The sequence below is a fragment of the Corythoichthys intestinalis genome, chromosome 4, assembly GCF_030265065.1.
Source record: "Corythoichthys intestinalis isolate RoL2023-P3 chromosome 4, ASM3026506v1, whole genome shotgun sequence".
Taxonomy (NCBI): domain Eukaryota; kingdom Metazoa; phylum Chordata; class Actinopteri; order Syngnathiformes; family Syngnathidae; genus Corythoichthys; species Corythoichthys intestinalis.
The window spans coordinates 7,909,516-7,926,817 of record NC_080398.1 but is presented as its reverse complement, the minus strand read 5'-3'; the positions used below and the strand labels follow the sequence as shown (position 1 = coordinate 7,926,817).

At 39.3% G+C, this 17,302-nt stretch overlaps 1 protein-coding gene across 1 annotated transcript; it reads right to left on the bottom strand.

Annotated features, from left to right (window-relative positions):
• Positions 1-862: 862 nt before the first annotated feature.
• LOC130915138 (uncharacterized) lies at positions 863-14,670 on the bottom strand. The gene is made up of 7 exons (XM_057834934.1): positions 14,543-14,670; positions 9,157-9,513; positions 5,953-6,219; positions 4,960-5,062; positions 4,850-4,892; positions 2,178-2,308; positions 863-1,216 (listed from the first exon to the last, which is right to left on the bottom strand). Exons 1-7 carry the CDS (start codon positions 14,577-14,579, stop codon positions 1,156-1,158), a joined length of 999 nt encoding a protein of 332 aa, XP_057690917.1. The 5' UTR covers positions 14,580-14,670; the 3' UTR covers positions 863-1,155.
• Between the last annotated feature and the right edge of the window lie 2,632 nt (positions 14,671-17,302).

Here is a 17,302-nt window from a genome sequence, read left to right as displayed (position 1 = left end):
AATTAACGCACATGCCCCTCTCAAACAGATTAAAATGACAGCACAGTGCAATGCCAACTTGTTACTTGTGGGTTTTTTTTTTAGTTTTGTCGCCCTCTGCTGGCGCTTGGGTGCGACTGATTTTATGGGCTTATGGGCGCACCCATGAGCATTGTGTAATTATTGACATCAACAATGGCAGGCTACTAGTTTATTTTTTGATTGAAAATTTTACAAATTTTATTAAAACGAAAACATTAAGAGGGGTTTTAAGATAAAATTTCAATAACTTGTAGGGGGGGTGTATAATGGTCTCTTGTTCCCAGGCCCCTGCAAGTCTGTTGACAGCTATGCCTGCCTGCTAAGTAACAAAACAGTATAACTAAACATCCTGTGCCTGCCCCCTCCACATCTCCTTCTCTCTCCTTGGCTCGACGCGAGCAGCGTGTCTTGTCTTACCGCAGCTCAATAGGCTACAAGTGAATCGGGCTTTGGTCATGGTGATCGCGAATGTAAACGTTCAGTGTTAGCAGCTGTTGTTCACTTACCGACATCACCGTCCACAGCCTAAGTCTCTGGCTTCTTGTCCCCCTTTTAAAAACGTCAACATTTTTTCTCGTTCTATGATCTTCATCTCTTTTTTCTATTTTTTTCTTTTCTGCGCACCCGATTTATGACGACTTGCCATGTTTAGCGTTTATATTAATGACAGATTTTAATTTCCTGCTTCAGGGCACGTACGTAGTGTAGCCTTGAGTGCGCCAGAGCGGGGTCAAACCATTCTCTGCTAAGACGGACGGGGTGCGAGGAGGGCGTTGTGCAAAAAAAAGGAAAAAAATGTATATTTGAAATATTCGATATGTTAAAGTTTTTAAGTATATATCGAGTAGATCATAACATTTAATCAGACAATGATTTAAATAAAACAACACTGAAACATCGTTGCGCTTCTACTCTTCGGCAAGCGGGTGACCGCCGCTTCCTATTTTGAGGGTAGTCGGCAGGAAGTTGACTCACTTGGTGTTACCTGTCCGAGGCGCAACGGGAAATGATGTTCACCATAAACAGACACGCTATCTCGTTTGTTTTTGTTCAAACTTTATTGACGAGTGTGACGCCTCTTCGTTTGGGTGCGTGAATTCCTATCAACGTGCGGCGTCGCTTCCCATCGGCGTCTCAGGCGAGCGTTTTGGTGACGGCCGAGTAGACCACGTCCTCGTCGGTCTCCGCCGCCGGCCTCGAAGCCACAATGACATCATATTTAGAGAATTGGCAGAGTATGTGTTGTTGTACTTTGTAAAAGAACATTTGTATAAAAATATATATGGTTGTCCAATCCATTTTGATTCCCAGTCAAAATGGATCGGATGTTTATTGTCGACACCGGCAATCAATGAGCTGACCTATTTATTCATTATTGATAATTCGTTAATCTGCTTTTCGTTACTTTTTTAATGAAAACAAAACGTGGAAATATTTTTTATGATTATTATTCATTTGTAAACAGTTATTCTCATTTATTCTAATTATTTTTTTCAAAGTATTTGAAGTAAAAAAGCAAAATAATACAAAATATTATTCATTTTTCGAAAATTTGAAAAAAAAACTTACAAATCAAAAAAGGGTCAAATCAGTATTGTTTTTTTTGTTTTTTTTAAAAAATATATTTTCTATGTAAACAAATAAAAAGATTTTTATTAAGTATTTTAAATTCATATTTTCAGAAATGTATTTTCTTTCAAAATATTTTAACAAGTAAAACAAAAAGGACACTAAATATTTATTTTTAAGTTTTAATTACAATGTATTTAGTTTCAACATTTTAAATAAAAAAAAAGTAAAAATAGTAAATATTCAGTTTTTTTTTCAAACTTATTGCTAATATAGCATTTAAATTTTGAAATTGTGTTTGTTATTTTCTAAAATGATTTATTTATTTATAAAAAGTATTGGAAATAAAAAGAAGAATGAAAGAAAATGGAAAAGTACAGTAAATATACTTTTGATAGATTTCATATTTTCAAAAATACTTTAAATAAAATGTTTCAAAAATATATATTTATTTACCTTAAAATTTTTTTTTTTTTTTTTTTCTCTGATTGATGTAGTCCTCGATGAATCTCAAAAATAATCGGTGATTGATCGACTACCAAAGTAATCGTTCGCGTGTGTGCAAGTGTGTATGTGAGGTGGGGCACCTGCTCGTGGGTTTGGACTGAAACTGCACAGCGGCGTAGTTGACTTCCTCCGCAGCTTGACCGACTTCCTGTCCGTATGGCCCGCTTCGACTAGCGTGCGGCGGCGGTTCGTCGTACACGTTTTCATGTCCCTACGAGCAACCGTACGCGTGCGTCAGTCGGCTGAGAGTAGTGTGCGTTACGCAAGGGCGTAGGTTTGGTCTCAACATTGGTAGGGATGCTATAAAAGCATAACCTGCGTGTACACTTTTTGCTCGGGATGGAACATTAATAAGACCAAACAGATCGGGTGAAGGGGAGTCAGGGCTACATTACTCACCAATATGAACCCAATTAATTGATATGCTAAATAAGGGGTGCTCATTACGTCAATCACGATCAACCAGGCGATCGCAATGCTAGTGTGGGTAGCTTGCGGCATCTCAAAAAAAAAAAAAAAAATAATTATGTTGTGTGAGCAACATATGAGGTTATGTAGCACCCGTTTGTCTCTCTCTAAGCAGCTTCTTGCTCACGTTCTTCTGGTTTTATCGTATCCAGCAGAGTTCACTACATCTCTCACAGTTTAATTCATGTTTACAGTAGAAAACACAAAAAGAAGGACACTTCTAAGCAGCTTCTAGCAGTGAATAAACATCTCCACAGCTAGCTTAAGATTCCACCAAGCTTCACTTCCCTAGGCCTATACACCAAATCTGGTCAGTTACTGCTACCTCTGTCTTCAGTGGTGATAATGTGATGGTGAAATAATGTACAGAGACTCCGGCCATGGAAAAGTCAGAGCCGCAGGCATTACAACAAGATCAGGACGCAAGCCAATACAGCCGTGGCCCATGCAACAAGCACGCTGAAGTTAAAGGACATCGTTGGGAACCCGTGCATAGGCAGACAAAGACTTGGATTCACTCACTTCCAGCAAGGGGGCAAGGCAGACCCAAGGCAGAAAAGACTTATGATCCAAGTGAGGTCTGATACCTGGCGGAGGGCAAGGGCTGTGGAACTTTGACTACAAGGAGCCTGGATAAAGTGGGACCTGTCTGAGAGGACAATCAGGTGGACTGAGCTCTCGAGATTGGAGCCCTTTTCGCATCTCTTTCCTGTGTCAACACCCTACTGTCACCATCAAACCTCCACAGATGGGGAATGAGGGAAGGACCCATTGTGTAGGGTATGTGGAGGGAGAGGAACCATGGCGCACATTCTGGCAGGGTGCAAGACTACCCTAAGCTAGGGGAGATACAGATGGCGCCATGACAAGGTCCTCTGGGCACTGGCAGACATCTTGGAGCAGGAACGGGTCAAAAAGCGGCAGACCAAGGCAAGACACATGCCAGTTATCCAGTTCATTTAGGAGGGGGAGAAACCACCAACCTCCAGGACAATCAAGAAGAGCCTCCTGCGAGCGGCACAGTCGTAGGAGATGAGGGTGGCTCTGGGAAGGAAGCTACTCATCCCCCAGGTTGTACATACTTTGTTGAGGCCTGATGTTGTCATCTGGTCTGAAAAGGCAAAGAAGATCATCTTGATCGAGCTGACTTTACCATGGGAAGACGGCTGCGGAGAGGAAAGCAACCAAGTATCAAGACCTCATCCTTCAATGTAAGAAGAAAGGATGGCAAACTTGGCTCTTTCCGATGGAGGTCGGCTGCATAAGGTTTCGCAGCACAGTCAGTATGGAAGACACTGACTGCCCTGGGAATTGCAGGACGTGAGAGGAGGGCAGCGGTCCGTAGGTTGGGGGAGGCTGCAGAAAGAGCATCTTGTTGGCTTTGGAATAAGAGGGAGGAGTTAAGCTGGGGACCAGGAGAAGGTGGGCAGTGACTGGCCATCGCTGTCGGCCCACCAACAGGAGGGCGTCATGGTTCAGGGTTGAAACGCCCAATGAAGGTTGGACACCACCTTACGACACCTTCTCATGGCTGAAAGCTACAGTCATCGTCATGTGACTGTAAGAGGTAGCATCAATGTCGATGTATTCATTAGGTGTGTGAGCAACATATGAGGTTATGCAGCACCCGTCTCTCTCCAAGCAGCTTGTTGCTGATGTTTTTCTGGTTTTATCATTTCCAGCAGAGTTCACTACATTTCTCACAATTTAATTCATGTTAACAGTAGAAAACACAAAAAGAAGGACACTTCTAAGCAGCTTCCTACTCGAGTTTTGCAGGTTAGCAAGTTCACTTTCAGGAGCAAAATTAGTGGTGTGTTTCCAACCTCCACAACATTGGTGTCTTTTTAAATTACTTACAGTGGCTGCTGCTGGCCAAATATTCCTTGTCTTCGGAGGAGGCAGCATATTGTCGACATGTATTTCTGTCGGGGCTGTGTGAGCAAGCATGTGTGTGTCGGGGGTGGTTCAAGTCATCAGCCAATCAAACGTGCAATTGAGGGGGGTGAAAATGGACCGGCGCATTCAGCATGTGAAAAGGGGTAAATATAAGTTTGAACATAATGAAAATAATTCACATAATAATGGTCAGGTCAATTTTATCCTTACAGCATATGGGAAGACAATCTAAATAACCTGTATTACTGAACTCATTATATAATGCATATAAGGTTGCATAAAGGTTGGTGAGGACAATTTGAGCACCCTGAAAAATTGCTAGTGTTATGTCCCTACCGTCCTTATGCAAACCTACGCCCTTGGAGTTACAGTGCTGCGGGCTCACCGATCCCTCCTTTCCGGCGTGAAGGGTCCGCTGCCGTCGCCTCCTGCCGGAACGTCAAACGCGTGCTAACCATGAGGGCGCAAATGCTAAGCGGCGGCCGGCCCACTCACCGTTTGACTAGGAACAAGATGACAACGATGGCAGCTGCGATGACAAAAACGGCGACAAGCGCCGCCCAGAGGCTGACGGAGATGCCGGACAACGCGGATGAGTCTGAAAGCAAAACCGTTGTTGTGTTGCACCGATAGCAGTATCGGTTCCGATACCAGTATCGGTACAGTTAAAGGCATTAAAATGACGTCATATGTAACGTGCTGATGTTGCGCAATATGTACTCTTAAAGAACTAGCTTCTACGCAAGATGGCCGCCAGCTATGCACGCCACAGTTAAAAAAGCTGCACTTGTCGCTCTTCCTGAGATGACGATAGACATCCGATCGTGTGGCGCCCAATCATCCTTTGCTGTGAATTGAAATGACCGATCCGTTTGAACCGACGTTCATTCGCTGCCAGCCCATCCCCATCAAATGGATTGGTGATCAAGTCATTTGCATGAAAAAGCTTTTGTTGCCCCTACCAACATGGCCTCAGGGCGGCCATGTTGGTAGGGGCAACGTTCCCATGAATGTCAATGCATAGACATTACAATCCAGTCGTAACTCGTAACTAACATATTTCTCGAACGATTATTTTACCAATGTCAAAGCATCTGTCATTTACGGCACCGACATCCATTCCATTGAATAAATCAGCTGCTAGACCTTCCACTTCAAATGGATTGGACCTCTACTTGTGATAAACTCATTGAAATTTGCAGCAGAAAGATGATTGGACGCAACACGATTGGACATCGATCATCGATTTTTATTTTATTTTATTTTTTAAATCTTAACGGCAGCGTGTGTGGCTGGCGGCCATCTTGGGTAGGGCGACCGACAGTTGGAGACTAAATGTCAAAGAGTACACATTACGCATCGTCGGCACGTTATTTATTATAAGTCCTCGCTGGTACCGATGAAGTTATTTTAGTACTGTATCGGTACCGATACGATACTAGTGTGGGTGCAACGTTATTGACAATTCGGCGATAAAACGTCATTTACCATTTAGGCGGGGTTCCACGGTTAGGTTGAAGGGTGGCGACCTTGTTTTGGGGTCCCTGCGGAGGGCGCACGTGTAGCCGCCCGTCTCGCCCGCCGTCAGGTTGCTCAGCCGGAGGGCGGGGCCGGTCTCCGGGAGCTCGCCTCCGTTCCGTCGCCACATCACATCCAGACCCAGGAAGGAGCAGCGCGACGTGCAGTTCAGGGTTACCGCCTCGCCCTCGCGGGCCCATCCGGGGTCGACGCTCAGCACCCGCATCGGTTCGCCTTCTAGAACGGGACTCGCAATTGAAATGCCTTTTTTTGGGGTATGAAAAATGATCCCGGTGTGTATAAAACCACAAGGAAAACAAGAATGAAGTCATTGGGAACCACTGACGCCAACAGACGTTACAGTCCAGTACAGACATCCGTTGCTGTCAGTGGCACTGAAACACGATCGCCCCAAGCCCGTACTGATAGGTCACATTTTGTAAATGACAAAGCAGTAAAACTGATGAGAATCAGTTGCGAATTAATTTCAATGTCCACTCATTGCGTTTGATGGGAATGTTGCCCCTACAAACATGGCTGCCACATTGGCCAGTCTTTATATCGGCGCTCATTCAGAGGCTTCACTTTGACATCGATCGAAGGAACAGGGGTAATTTGCTGTAGTATGATGCGCCTACATGGCAGCCATGTTGGTAAAGGCAATGTTCCTATTAAATAAAATGAGTTGACGTGTAACGTCAATGTGAAAGACTTCTGAGCAATCCATCCACTTATTGCATTTGATGGGGACATTGCTCCTACCAACATGGCTGCCGCATAGGCATGCTTTTATACCAGGTCGCAGTCATTCAGAGGCCTCACTTCAATGTTGATCAATGGAACGCCACAGATACAAAGCTGTGATAGCCATGTGCCTACCTGGCGGACATGTTGCTAGGGGCAACGTTCTCATCAAACCCAATGAGTTGATTTGAAATGTCAATGAGAAAGACTTCTTACCAATCCCTCCATGAGTTGCGCTTGATGGCAACATTGCCTGAACCAACATGGCTGACACATTGACACGCTTTAATATTCATACTGCATATTTACTTTGACGTCGATACGATGGGACGCCACAGATGTGAAGCCTTGATATGCTCTAGTAGTAATGTGCTTACGTGGCGGCCATGTTGGCAAGGGCAACGTTCCCATCAAACCCAATCAAAGTCAATGAGTTGATGTGTAATGTCAATGAGGAAGACTTCTGAGCAATCCACCCACGCATAGCGTTTGATAGGTATGTTGCCCCTACCAACATGGCTGACACATTGACACGCTTTAATATTTATACTGCATATTGACTTTGATGTCGATACGATGGGACACCACAGATGTGAAGCCTTGATATGCTCTAGTGGTAATGTGCTTAATTGGCGGCCATGTTGGTAAGGGCAACGTTCCCATCAAATCCGATGAGTTGATGTGTAACATCAATGAGAAAAACATCTGAGGAATCCATCCATGCATTGTGTTTGATGGGGACATTGCCCCTACCAACATGGCTGCCCGCATAGACATGCTTTTATACCAATTCGAAGTCATTCAGAGATCTCACTTCAACATTGATCAACGGAACGCCACAAAGCCGTGATAGCAATGTACCTACCTGGTAGCCATGTTGGTGGGGGCAACGTTCTCATCAAACCCAATGAGTTGATTTGAAATGTCAATGAGAAAGACTTCTTACCAATCCCTCCATGCGTTGCGCTTGATGGGAACATTGCCCCCGTCAACATGGCTGCCACATTGACATGCTTTAATATTTATACTCAGTGTTGTCAGTAACGCGTTATGCGTTACTGTAATCTGATTACTTTCTTTCAGTAACGAGCAATCTAACGCGTTCATTTTTCCAAGCCAGTAATCCGATTTAAGTTAGTTTCCTTAGTGCCTGTGCGTTACTATTTTGTTTTTGCCTCATAATGTATGTAGAATGAAGAATACTGTAGTCATGTACGAAGAGCATTTGAATAGAAAATATTGCTTTTGAGTTTGGGAGTGACATCGCATCTCACGTTTTCTCATCGGGAAAAAAAAAAAAACGGGTGACGTTTACTACCATGCTGTTTGAGCCCTGTCTGCCACGGTGGTCAGCGACAGCCCCGCTGCCTCGTCAGAATGCTAACAGTGAAAGGCAAATGGCTGCCTTTGCTCACTGGAAATACAGCCATTACTTCACATTCTGTCCAGTAAAGATGACAAAAATATCTGCGTGCGTTGCAAACTTTGCGCTGGTTGAAAAAGACTGTCGGCCGCTAAAAACTCATCCACATCCAATTCAACAAGGAAGCACTTGGAATTACAGCACAACGCGACAAAACTCGAAACAAAGCCTACATGTAACAAGACAGCTTGAAAGCTTAGGTTTACAGAAATTCTAAATATCTATCTTGCCTCCACAGGTGTAGTTTTGGCTAAGCAAAGCAAACGTCTCTAAGGTGCTAGTCCCATGATCTGCTCGAAAAATGATTTTGACCCATTATGAAATACGTTGTAGGATTCTTGTTCATTTCATTCATTTTTGTTGTTTGTTTTATTGCTTTACGACTTTTATAGACAATATTTTAACAGCTAGCGCTTTATTTTAAAGGGGAAGTTCAGAATTTTTGACATTAGGCTTTATCTTGGAGTTAGCGGGGGTTTATTTAGTCGTTGGAGTTGATTTGAACAAATTCCGTGCAGTTTGTCAGTTATTTGTTAGTTTCAGGGCTCCGGAGTGACTAAGCTAGCGCGAGTCAATGGTGGTTGAAATCAACTCCGTCGACTAATTAAACCCCCGGTAACTCAAAGATGAAGCCTTATGTGAAAAATTTAATTACATGCGATGACATTTTTCTGTTGTCATTTTTATGGTGAGGCAGCAAAAAAGCAAAAGGAGAAAAATTGGTAAGAAGTAACTGATAAGTTACTTTTAAAGTAACTTAGTTACTTTGATAATAAAGTCATCAGTAACTAAATTACTTTTTTGAGGTGTAATCAGTAATTAAATTACTTTTTAAAGTAATCTGTGACAACACTGTTTATACTGCATATTTACTTTGATGTCGATATGATGGAATGGCACAGATATGAAGCCGTAATGTGCTTACGTGGCAGCCGTGTTGGTAAGGGCAACGTTCTCATCAAATCCAATGAGTTGATTTGTAACGTCAATGAGAAAGTCATTCTTACCGACAACGGTGACCTTTACCCCGCTCCTTTGAGTGAAAGGCTTTCCTATGGTTTCCATCCGGAATCGGAAGATTTCGTTGTCACCCTGCTGGATGTCACGGATCCGCAGCGTGCAGTTTCCCTTCAAGTCTCCCAGGTAGTCGTAGCGCGAGTTTATTTTAGTGATGTTGCTGTCGTACACCACGTGGGTGACGGACTGGGACGGCTTGGTGCCCTGGCAGATTTCGTGCTTGATGCACCACAGCGTCCGCAACACCAGCGCTTGGGGCTTGAAGAAGCACGGCAGCGTGACGGTGGAACCGCGGGCCGCGCACGTCGGCTCTGGGTAGTTAACCAATTGCAGCTGGCTGGCCGAACCTGGCCCGCGCGGAGAAGGGAAAAATACAAACACAGTTGTTTTTTTTTCAGATACCGATGTACACGCAGCGGTAACTCGAGATACGAAAACTTTGTTTCACGAAAAGTTTTTCGCTTCATATGACCCAAAATGATTCATCATACAAAAGATGTACAATATGACTACATAAAATCGCTACGAGGACCTCATATCGCCGATATCGTGATACAGTGTTGGCCAAAAGTATTGGCACTCTTGCATATCTATCAGATAATGCTCAATTTCTCCCAGAAAATGATTGCAATCACAAGTGCTTTGGTAGTAAAATCTTCATTTATTTTGCTTGCAATGAAAAACACAAAAGAGAATGAAAAAAAATGGTTATCATTTTACACAAAACTCCAGAAATGGGCCGGAAAAAAGTATTGGCACCCTCAGCCTAATACTTGGTAGACAAAATAACTGCGAACAACCGCTTCCGGTATCCATCAATGAGTTTCTTCCAATGCTCTGCTGGAATTTTAGACCATTCTTCTTTGGCCAAGTGCTAATCAGGTCTCTGAGATTTGAAGGCTGCCATTTTCAAAGCTCTCCACAGGTGTTCTATGGGATTCAGGTCTGGACTCAGTGCTGGCCACTTCTCCAATACTTTCTCTCAAACCATTTTGTAGTGCTTTTGGGTCATTGTCCTGCTGGAAGACTCATGAACTCTGAGGGAGACCCAGCGTTCTACATTATGCTGCAAAATTTGTTGGTAGTCTTTTGACTTCATAATGCCATGCACACAGCCAAGCAGTCCAGTGCCAGAGGCAGCAAAGCAACCCCAAAACATCAGGGAACCTCCACCACGTTTGACTGTGGGACCATGTTCTTTTCTTTCAAAGCCTCGTTTTTTCCCCCTGGAAACTATGTTGATGCATTTACCCAAAAAGCTCTACTTTTGTCTTATCAGATCATGCAGAAAACATTCTTCCAAAACGTTTTTGGCTTTCTCAGGTAAGTTTTGGCAAACTCCAGCCTGGGTTTTTTATGTCTCTGGGTCAGAAGTGGGGTATTCCTGGGTATCCTACCATAGAGTCCCTTTTCATTCAGACGCCGACGGATAGTACTGGTTGACACTGTTGTACCCTCGGACTGTGGGACAGCTTGAACTTGTTTGGATGTCAGTCCAGGTTCTTTATCCACCATTGGCACAATATTTCATTGAAATCTCTCATCAATTTTTCGTTTCCGTCCACATCTAGGAAGGTTAGCCACAGTGCCGTGGGCTTTACACTTATTGACGACACTGCGCACGGTTGACACAGGAACACTCAGATCTTCGGAGATGGACTGGTAGCCTTGAAATTGCCTATGCTTCTTCACAATTTTGCTTCTCAAGTCCTCACACAGTACTTTGGTCTTCGTTCTTTTCTCCAATCTCAATATGGTACACACATAGACACAGGACAGAGGTTGAGTCAACTTGAATCCATTTTAACTGGCTGCAAGTGTGATTTAGTGATTGCCACCACCTGCTATGTGCCACAGGTAAGTAACGCATGCTGTTATTTACACAAATAAGAGAAGCATCGCATGATTTTTCAAAGGGTGCCAACAGTTGGAGTTTTGTGTAAAATGATTATGATTTTTTTTTATTCATTGCAAGCCAAATAAATGAAGATATTACTACCAAAGCATTTGTAATTGCAATCATTTTCTGGGAGAATTATCTGAAAGAATTGCAGGGGTGCCAAGACTTTTGGCCAGCACTGTATGTTGGGCAGACAGTAAATGTACAAGCCTGGAGCCCTCATGCACCTACCCCGAATTCACACCGTCTGCGGCTGCGACACAGTTGCGTGACGACTACGAAAACTTGTCAGGTCAAGTTCTACCGGATGCGTTTGCGCTACGAATGGCTGCGGTAATCAGACAGAGTAAATCACGAGGGCTCTCACTTGAATGCGCCAATTCGGGCGCAACATGTACTATGTACGTGAGTACGTCCCAACGGCAGACACTTGAGAATAAACAATGGGTAGTAAGTGCGCCATTTGTTTTTTGTTGTTTTATCAAGACACTAACACTAAAATATCAATTGTCAACTGAGTTTGTCTTTTTTTTCTGCATGAGGACATTACAAGCACATGAAAAAGTGTATAAATATTTTATCTGTTCATGACAATGAAAAAATAATAATAATAAAATGGCTTTTCATAACATTTCCCCTTCAAGTGAATATAATAACCGTAATCCTCCTTGACAAAAGTGGTTTTTTTTTGTTTTTTTTAAAGGGAAACCAATTAGTTTTAGGATAACTACGTTTGCAATGCATGTAAACAAATGAAATATACTCACCTATTAAGGCTTATGTAAATAACTCGCAAACAGCCTCATGAAATAGCTCGCAAACAATGGCTGCTCAAGTTGGCTGGTATTTTAGCGCTCCGTGTTTGCTAGGAGCTCCAGTTGCTCAAGCTTCTTTTGAAAAGTAAAGAGTTACAGTTATTTCTCTGAAAAAGTAACTGATGACTTTACTAGTTATTCAATGATGAAACGACTTTAAATTACTTTAAACAAAACTATTTAAAAAAGCGTTTTGTGGCTGTGTTGACTTTTTTTTGCTTTCGTACAGTGAGAGAAAAGACAACACCCTCCCAAGACTATGAAATGGAAAAATAAAGTTTTCAATGAATTTTACACACACACAAAAAAAGATTGAAGAACTGAAATAAATGTGTCAAAATGAAGAATTTTCAAAAAATTTATTTTAAAATTTTTATTTTTTTTAGTATTTGTATTAAAGTTACTTAGAATTAAAAAAAAAAAAAACGATACAAATAGAAATAGACAATTTTCAATGAATTGTATAAAAATAATAAATAAGAACTGAAATACATCAAAATGAAAAAAAATAATTATCAAAAAAACTTTTTTATATATTTTTTAATATGTATATATTTATATATATATGAAAAAAGTTTAAAATGAGGGGAAAAAACTATACAAATTGAAATAACATTTTCAATGAATTGTATGAAAAAAAGAACTGAAATAAATGTACCCAAATGAAATAATTTTCAAAAAATGTATTTTAAAAATTTTACTTTTTAGTATTTATATTAAATACAAGTTTATGTGTAAAAAAAAAAACAATACACATTGAAATAAATTACATTTTCAATAAACTGTATGAAAAAATTTCAGAAGAACTGAAATAATTTTCAAAAATGTATGTATTTAAGTTTTTATGAGTATTTGTATTAAATTAAAAAAAAACAATACACTTTGAAATAGATAACATTTTCAATGAATTGTATAAAAATAATAATCAAATAAGAACTGAAATAAATGTACCGATATGAAGAAATTATCAAAAAATGTATTTTATAAAAATAGTTTTAATATATATACATATATATAAAGGTTAAAATGAGGGGAAAAACTGAAATGTAAAAGTAAAAAATATTGAGAAAGGAAAAAAAAGTATTTATTTAAACAAATAAAAGGTAAAATAAAAAAAAAATAAAGGTACCAAAATAAAGAAATATTTTTCAAAAAATGTATTTTTGAAATTGTATTTTTTAGAATTAATATTAAATAAAAGGTAAAACAGAAAACAATAAACCAATACAAATGGAAATAAATGACATTTTCAATGAATTGTATAAAACAATTAAAAAAAACAACAACAACTGAAATAAATGTAAGAATATTCAGAAACATTTTAAAAAATGTTTTAATGTTATTTTTAAATTATTTATATTACAATTAATAAAAGTTAAAATGAAAAAAATTCAATAACGATACCAATACAAATTGAAATAAATAACATTTTCAATGAATTGTTTCAAAAACTAAGAACTTAAATAAATGTACCAAAAGGAAGAAGTAATTTTCAAAAAATGTATTTTTAAAATGTTACTTTTTAGTACTTTTTTTAAAAACGTCAAAATGGAGAAAAAAATTAACTAATACAAATTTAAATAAATAACATTTTGAATGAATTGTATAAAAAATAAATAACAAATGAAATAAAAGTAAGAATATTTAGAAATGTTTTAAAAAATGTCTGCTTTCCATGCCGCTTTTTCCAAACGAGGGTCACGGAGGCTATCCCAGCTAACTACAGTAGGCAGGGGACAAATGTTTCTTAATGTTATTTAAAAAAATATATTTATTCATATTAAAATAAATAAAAGTTAAAACGAAAAGGAAAATGAAATAACTATACCAATAGAAATTGAAATAACATTTTTAATAAATTGTATGATAAAATACAGATCTACCGAAATATTTTTCAAAATGTATTTATTTATTGTATTTTTAAATTTTACATTTTTCAGTATTTATATTAAAAAAGTTAAAATGGAGAAAAAAATGAAACCAATACATACTGAAATATATAACATTTTAAATAAATTGTATAAAAATAAATAAAAACTGAAATACATTTTTTCAAAATGTTTCTTAATGTTATTTATTAAAATATTCATTTATATTAAAATAAATAATAGTTAAAAAGAAAAATGAAATAACTATATCAATAGAAATTGAAATAAATTACATTTTCAATTAATTGTATATATATATATAAAAAAAAGAACTGAAATATATGTCCCAAAATGAACTAATTTTAAAATAAATAATATGAGGAATTTTATTATCTCATATAAGAAAAATTTTGAATTTTTTTTTTTTTTTTTAGAATATTAAATAAAAGTGAAAATGGAAAAAAAAACACAATACAAACTGACATAACATTTTCAATAAATTGTATAAAAGATAGATAACAACTGACATAAATGTAAGAATATTAAGAGACTTTTTTTTTTAATTTAACGTTTTTTTTTAGTATTTATACAAAAATGAATAAAAGTTAAAATGAAATGACTATTCCAACACAAATTGAACTAAATAATATTTTCAATGAAATGTAAAAAGAAATCAATGAGAACTGAAAGAAATACAGTATACCAAAATGAAGAAATAATCATTGGGGGAAAAAAATTGTCACAAATAATAACCAACAACGGACACCCGCCAACGCAGAGGTGGACGACTCACCTGTCAGAAGCAAAAAGAGCAAAAGGCCGACAGACATGCTGCCACGCCGTGCTGAACAGAAGCCCAAAGTTGAATGAAAATGACGGCCCAGTGAGGAAGGTTAAAGAGAAGTTGGGGAAAAGTTGTCCTTCCTCTTTTCTTCTGCTGGTGAGAAACAGGAAGGAGGTGATAGAAGAAAGTGAAGCAAGAAAAGCTCAAAGTCGCACTTGACTTGTAGGTTTTCCCGTACATTATGGGTTACTTCCGTGTCAACTCGTTGCAGCCAATGAGTTCATTTTGGCTCACTTCCGTGTCCATTTTAGGGTACTTTCAAGTAACTTCCTGTTGATTTTGGGTCACTACTGTAGACCATTTTCAGGGAGTTGGCAACCCTAGCAGCAAACAGAATTTACATTGACTGACGCTGGGCTGCTACTGAGGTGTGTTAACACCCCAGTCATGTCAGCCACCACTACAGAGCGACGTCCCCAAATCTCTCCTCAGATTAGCCTATACATATCCTGTACTTTTTCAAAATTTCCTTTTGATTTTAGGTTATTTACTGGTCACTTCCTGTCTATCAGTCACTTCCTGTTTATTTTTGGTCACTTGTACATTTTAGATCTTTACAGAGTCACATTTTGGCTATCTGGATATTTAGGATCCTTTCTTATTAATCTTAGGGTATACAGTGGGGAGAACAAGTATTTGATACACTGCCGATTTTGCTGGTTTTCACACTTGCAAAGCATGTAGAGGTCTGTAATTTGTATCATAAGTTGTCTTCAACTGTGAGGGACGGAATCTAATACAAAAATCCAGAAAATCACGTTGTATGATTTTTAAATAATACATTTGCATTTAATTGCATGAAATAAGTATTTGATGCATCACAAAAATCGAATTTAATATTTGGTACAGAAAGCTTTGTTTGCTATTACAGATAGCAAACGTTTCCTGTAGTCCTTGACAAGGTTTGCACACACTGCAGCAGGGATTTTGGCCCACTCCTCCATGCAGATCTTCTCCAGAGCCTTCAGGTTTCGGGGCTGCTGCCGGGCAACACGGACTTTCAGCTCCCTCCATAGATTTTCTATCGGGTTCAGATCTGGTGACTGGCGAGGCCGCTCCAGGACCTTGAGATGCTTCTTACGGAGCCACTCTTTAGTTGCCTTGGCTGTGTGCTTTGGGTCGTTGTCATGCTGGAAGACCCATCTTCAGGGCTCTCACTGAAGGAAGGAGGTTGGTATCGCCCCATCCATCCTCCCCTCAATACGGTGCAGTCGTCCTGTACCCTTGGCAGAGAAGCAGCCCCAAAAAACGATGTTTCCTCCTCTATGTTTCACAGTTGGGATGGTGTTCTTGGGGTTGTACTCATCCTTCTTTTTCCTCCAAACATGACCAGCCGAGTTTAGACCAAAAAGTTCCATTTTGGTCTCATCCGACCACATGCCCTTCTCCCATTGCTCCTCTGGATCATCCAGATGGTCAGTGGCAAACTTCAGACGTGTCTGGACATGCACTGACTTCAGCAGCGCTGTAGGATTTTAATCCATGACGGCGTAATGTGTTTCCGATGGTTTTCTTCAAGACTCTTCAGGTCATTGACCAGGTCCTGCCGTGTAGTTCTGGGCTGATCCCTCACCTTCCTCATGATCAGTGATGCCCCACGAGGTGAGATCTTGCACGGAGCCCCAGAACGAGGCGGATTGACCGTCAACTTGTACTTCTTCCATTTTCTAATAATTGCTCCAATAGTTGTTACCTTCTCACCAAGCTGCTTGCTTATTTCCTGTAGCCCATCCCAGCCTTGTGCAGGTCTATTATTTTATCCCTGATGTCCTTACACAGCTCTTTGGTCTTGGCCATTGTGGAGAGGTTGGAGTTTGTTTGTTTGAGCATGTGAACAGGTAACACGTTCAAACAGGTGCAGTTACTTCCGGTAATGAGCGGAGAACAGGAGGGGTTCTTAAAAAAAGAACTAAGCCGAAATATTTACTAGTTGGTAATGTATCAAATACTTATTTCATGCAGTTAAATACAAATGTATTATTTAAAAATTATACAATGAGATTTTCTGGATTTTTGTATTAGATTCCGTCCCTCACAGTTGAAGAGAACTTATGATACAAATGACAGACCTCTACATGGCTTGCAAGTGGGAAAACCAGCAAAATCGGCAGTGTATCAAATACTTGTTCTCCCCACTGTAAATGCCATTAGAAATGAATGTAAAATTTGGACGTCCATGGCCGTCATTGGCAGCATCCTCCATAAGCATCAATGGAAGCGGGGAAGTTTTTGAATTATATATAGAATTCATATTTAATATTTGACTATTTATAATTGATTCTGCATGATTTCCTCAAGCATTATGTTTCTGATGTGAAAATGTATACGCTCTTGAAAACCTATGTCAAATTTGTACTCAATAAAATTTTTTTAAAAAGTTGCTATTTTGGGAGAAAAACTCATGTTAGATATTGCTATTGATCCTGAAAATGTAGGTGATTATCTCTGCATTTGGTGATTTTTGTGCATCCAGTGTCAAATCTGAGAATTTTATAGCTATTTTAAGTTTTGTTGTACTTATACAAAAAATAATCGGGATTTTATTAGGGAAAAACTTTGAATTTTTTTATGCTGCTGCTTATAGACTCATATATGCCTAAGGTAGGTGCTTGGTTTGATTTGAGGACTGTAGCAGCTGTGGTTTTGACAAATATTGTTAAAAAAAAATTTTTTTTTTTTTTTAACCCTTTAACACCTAAGCCTATTTTG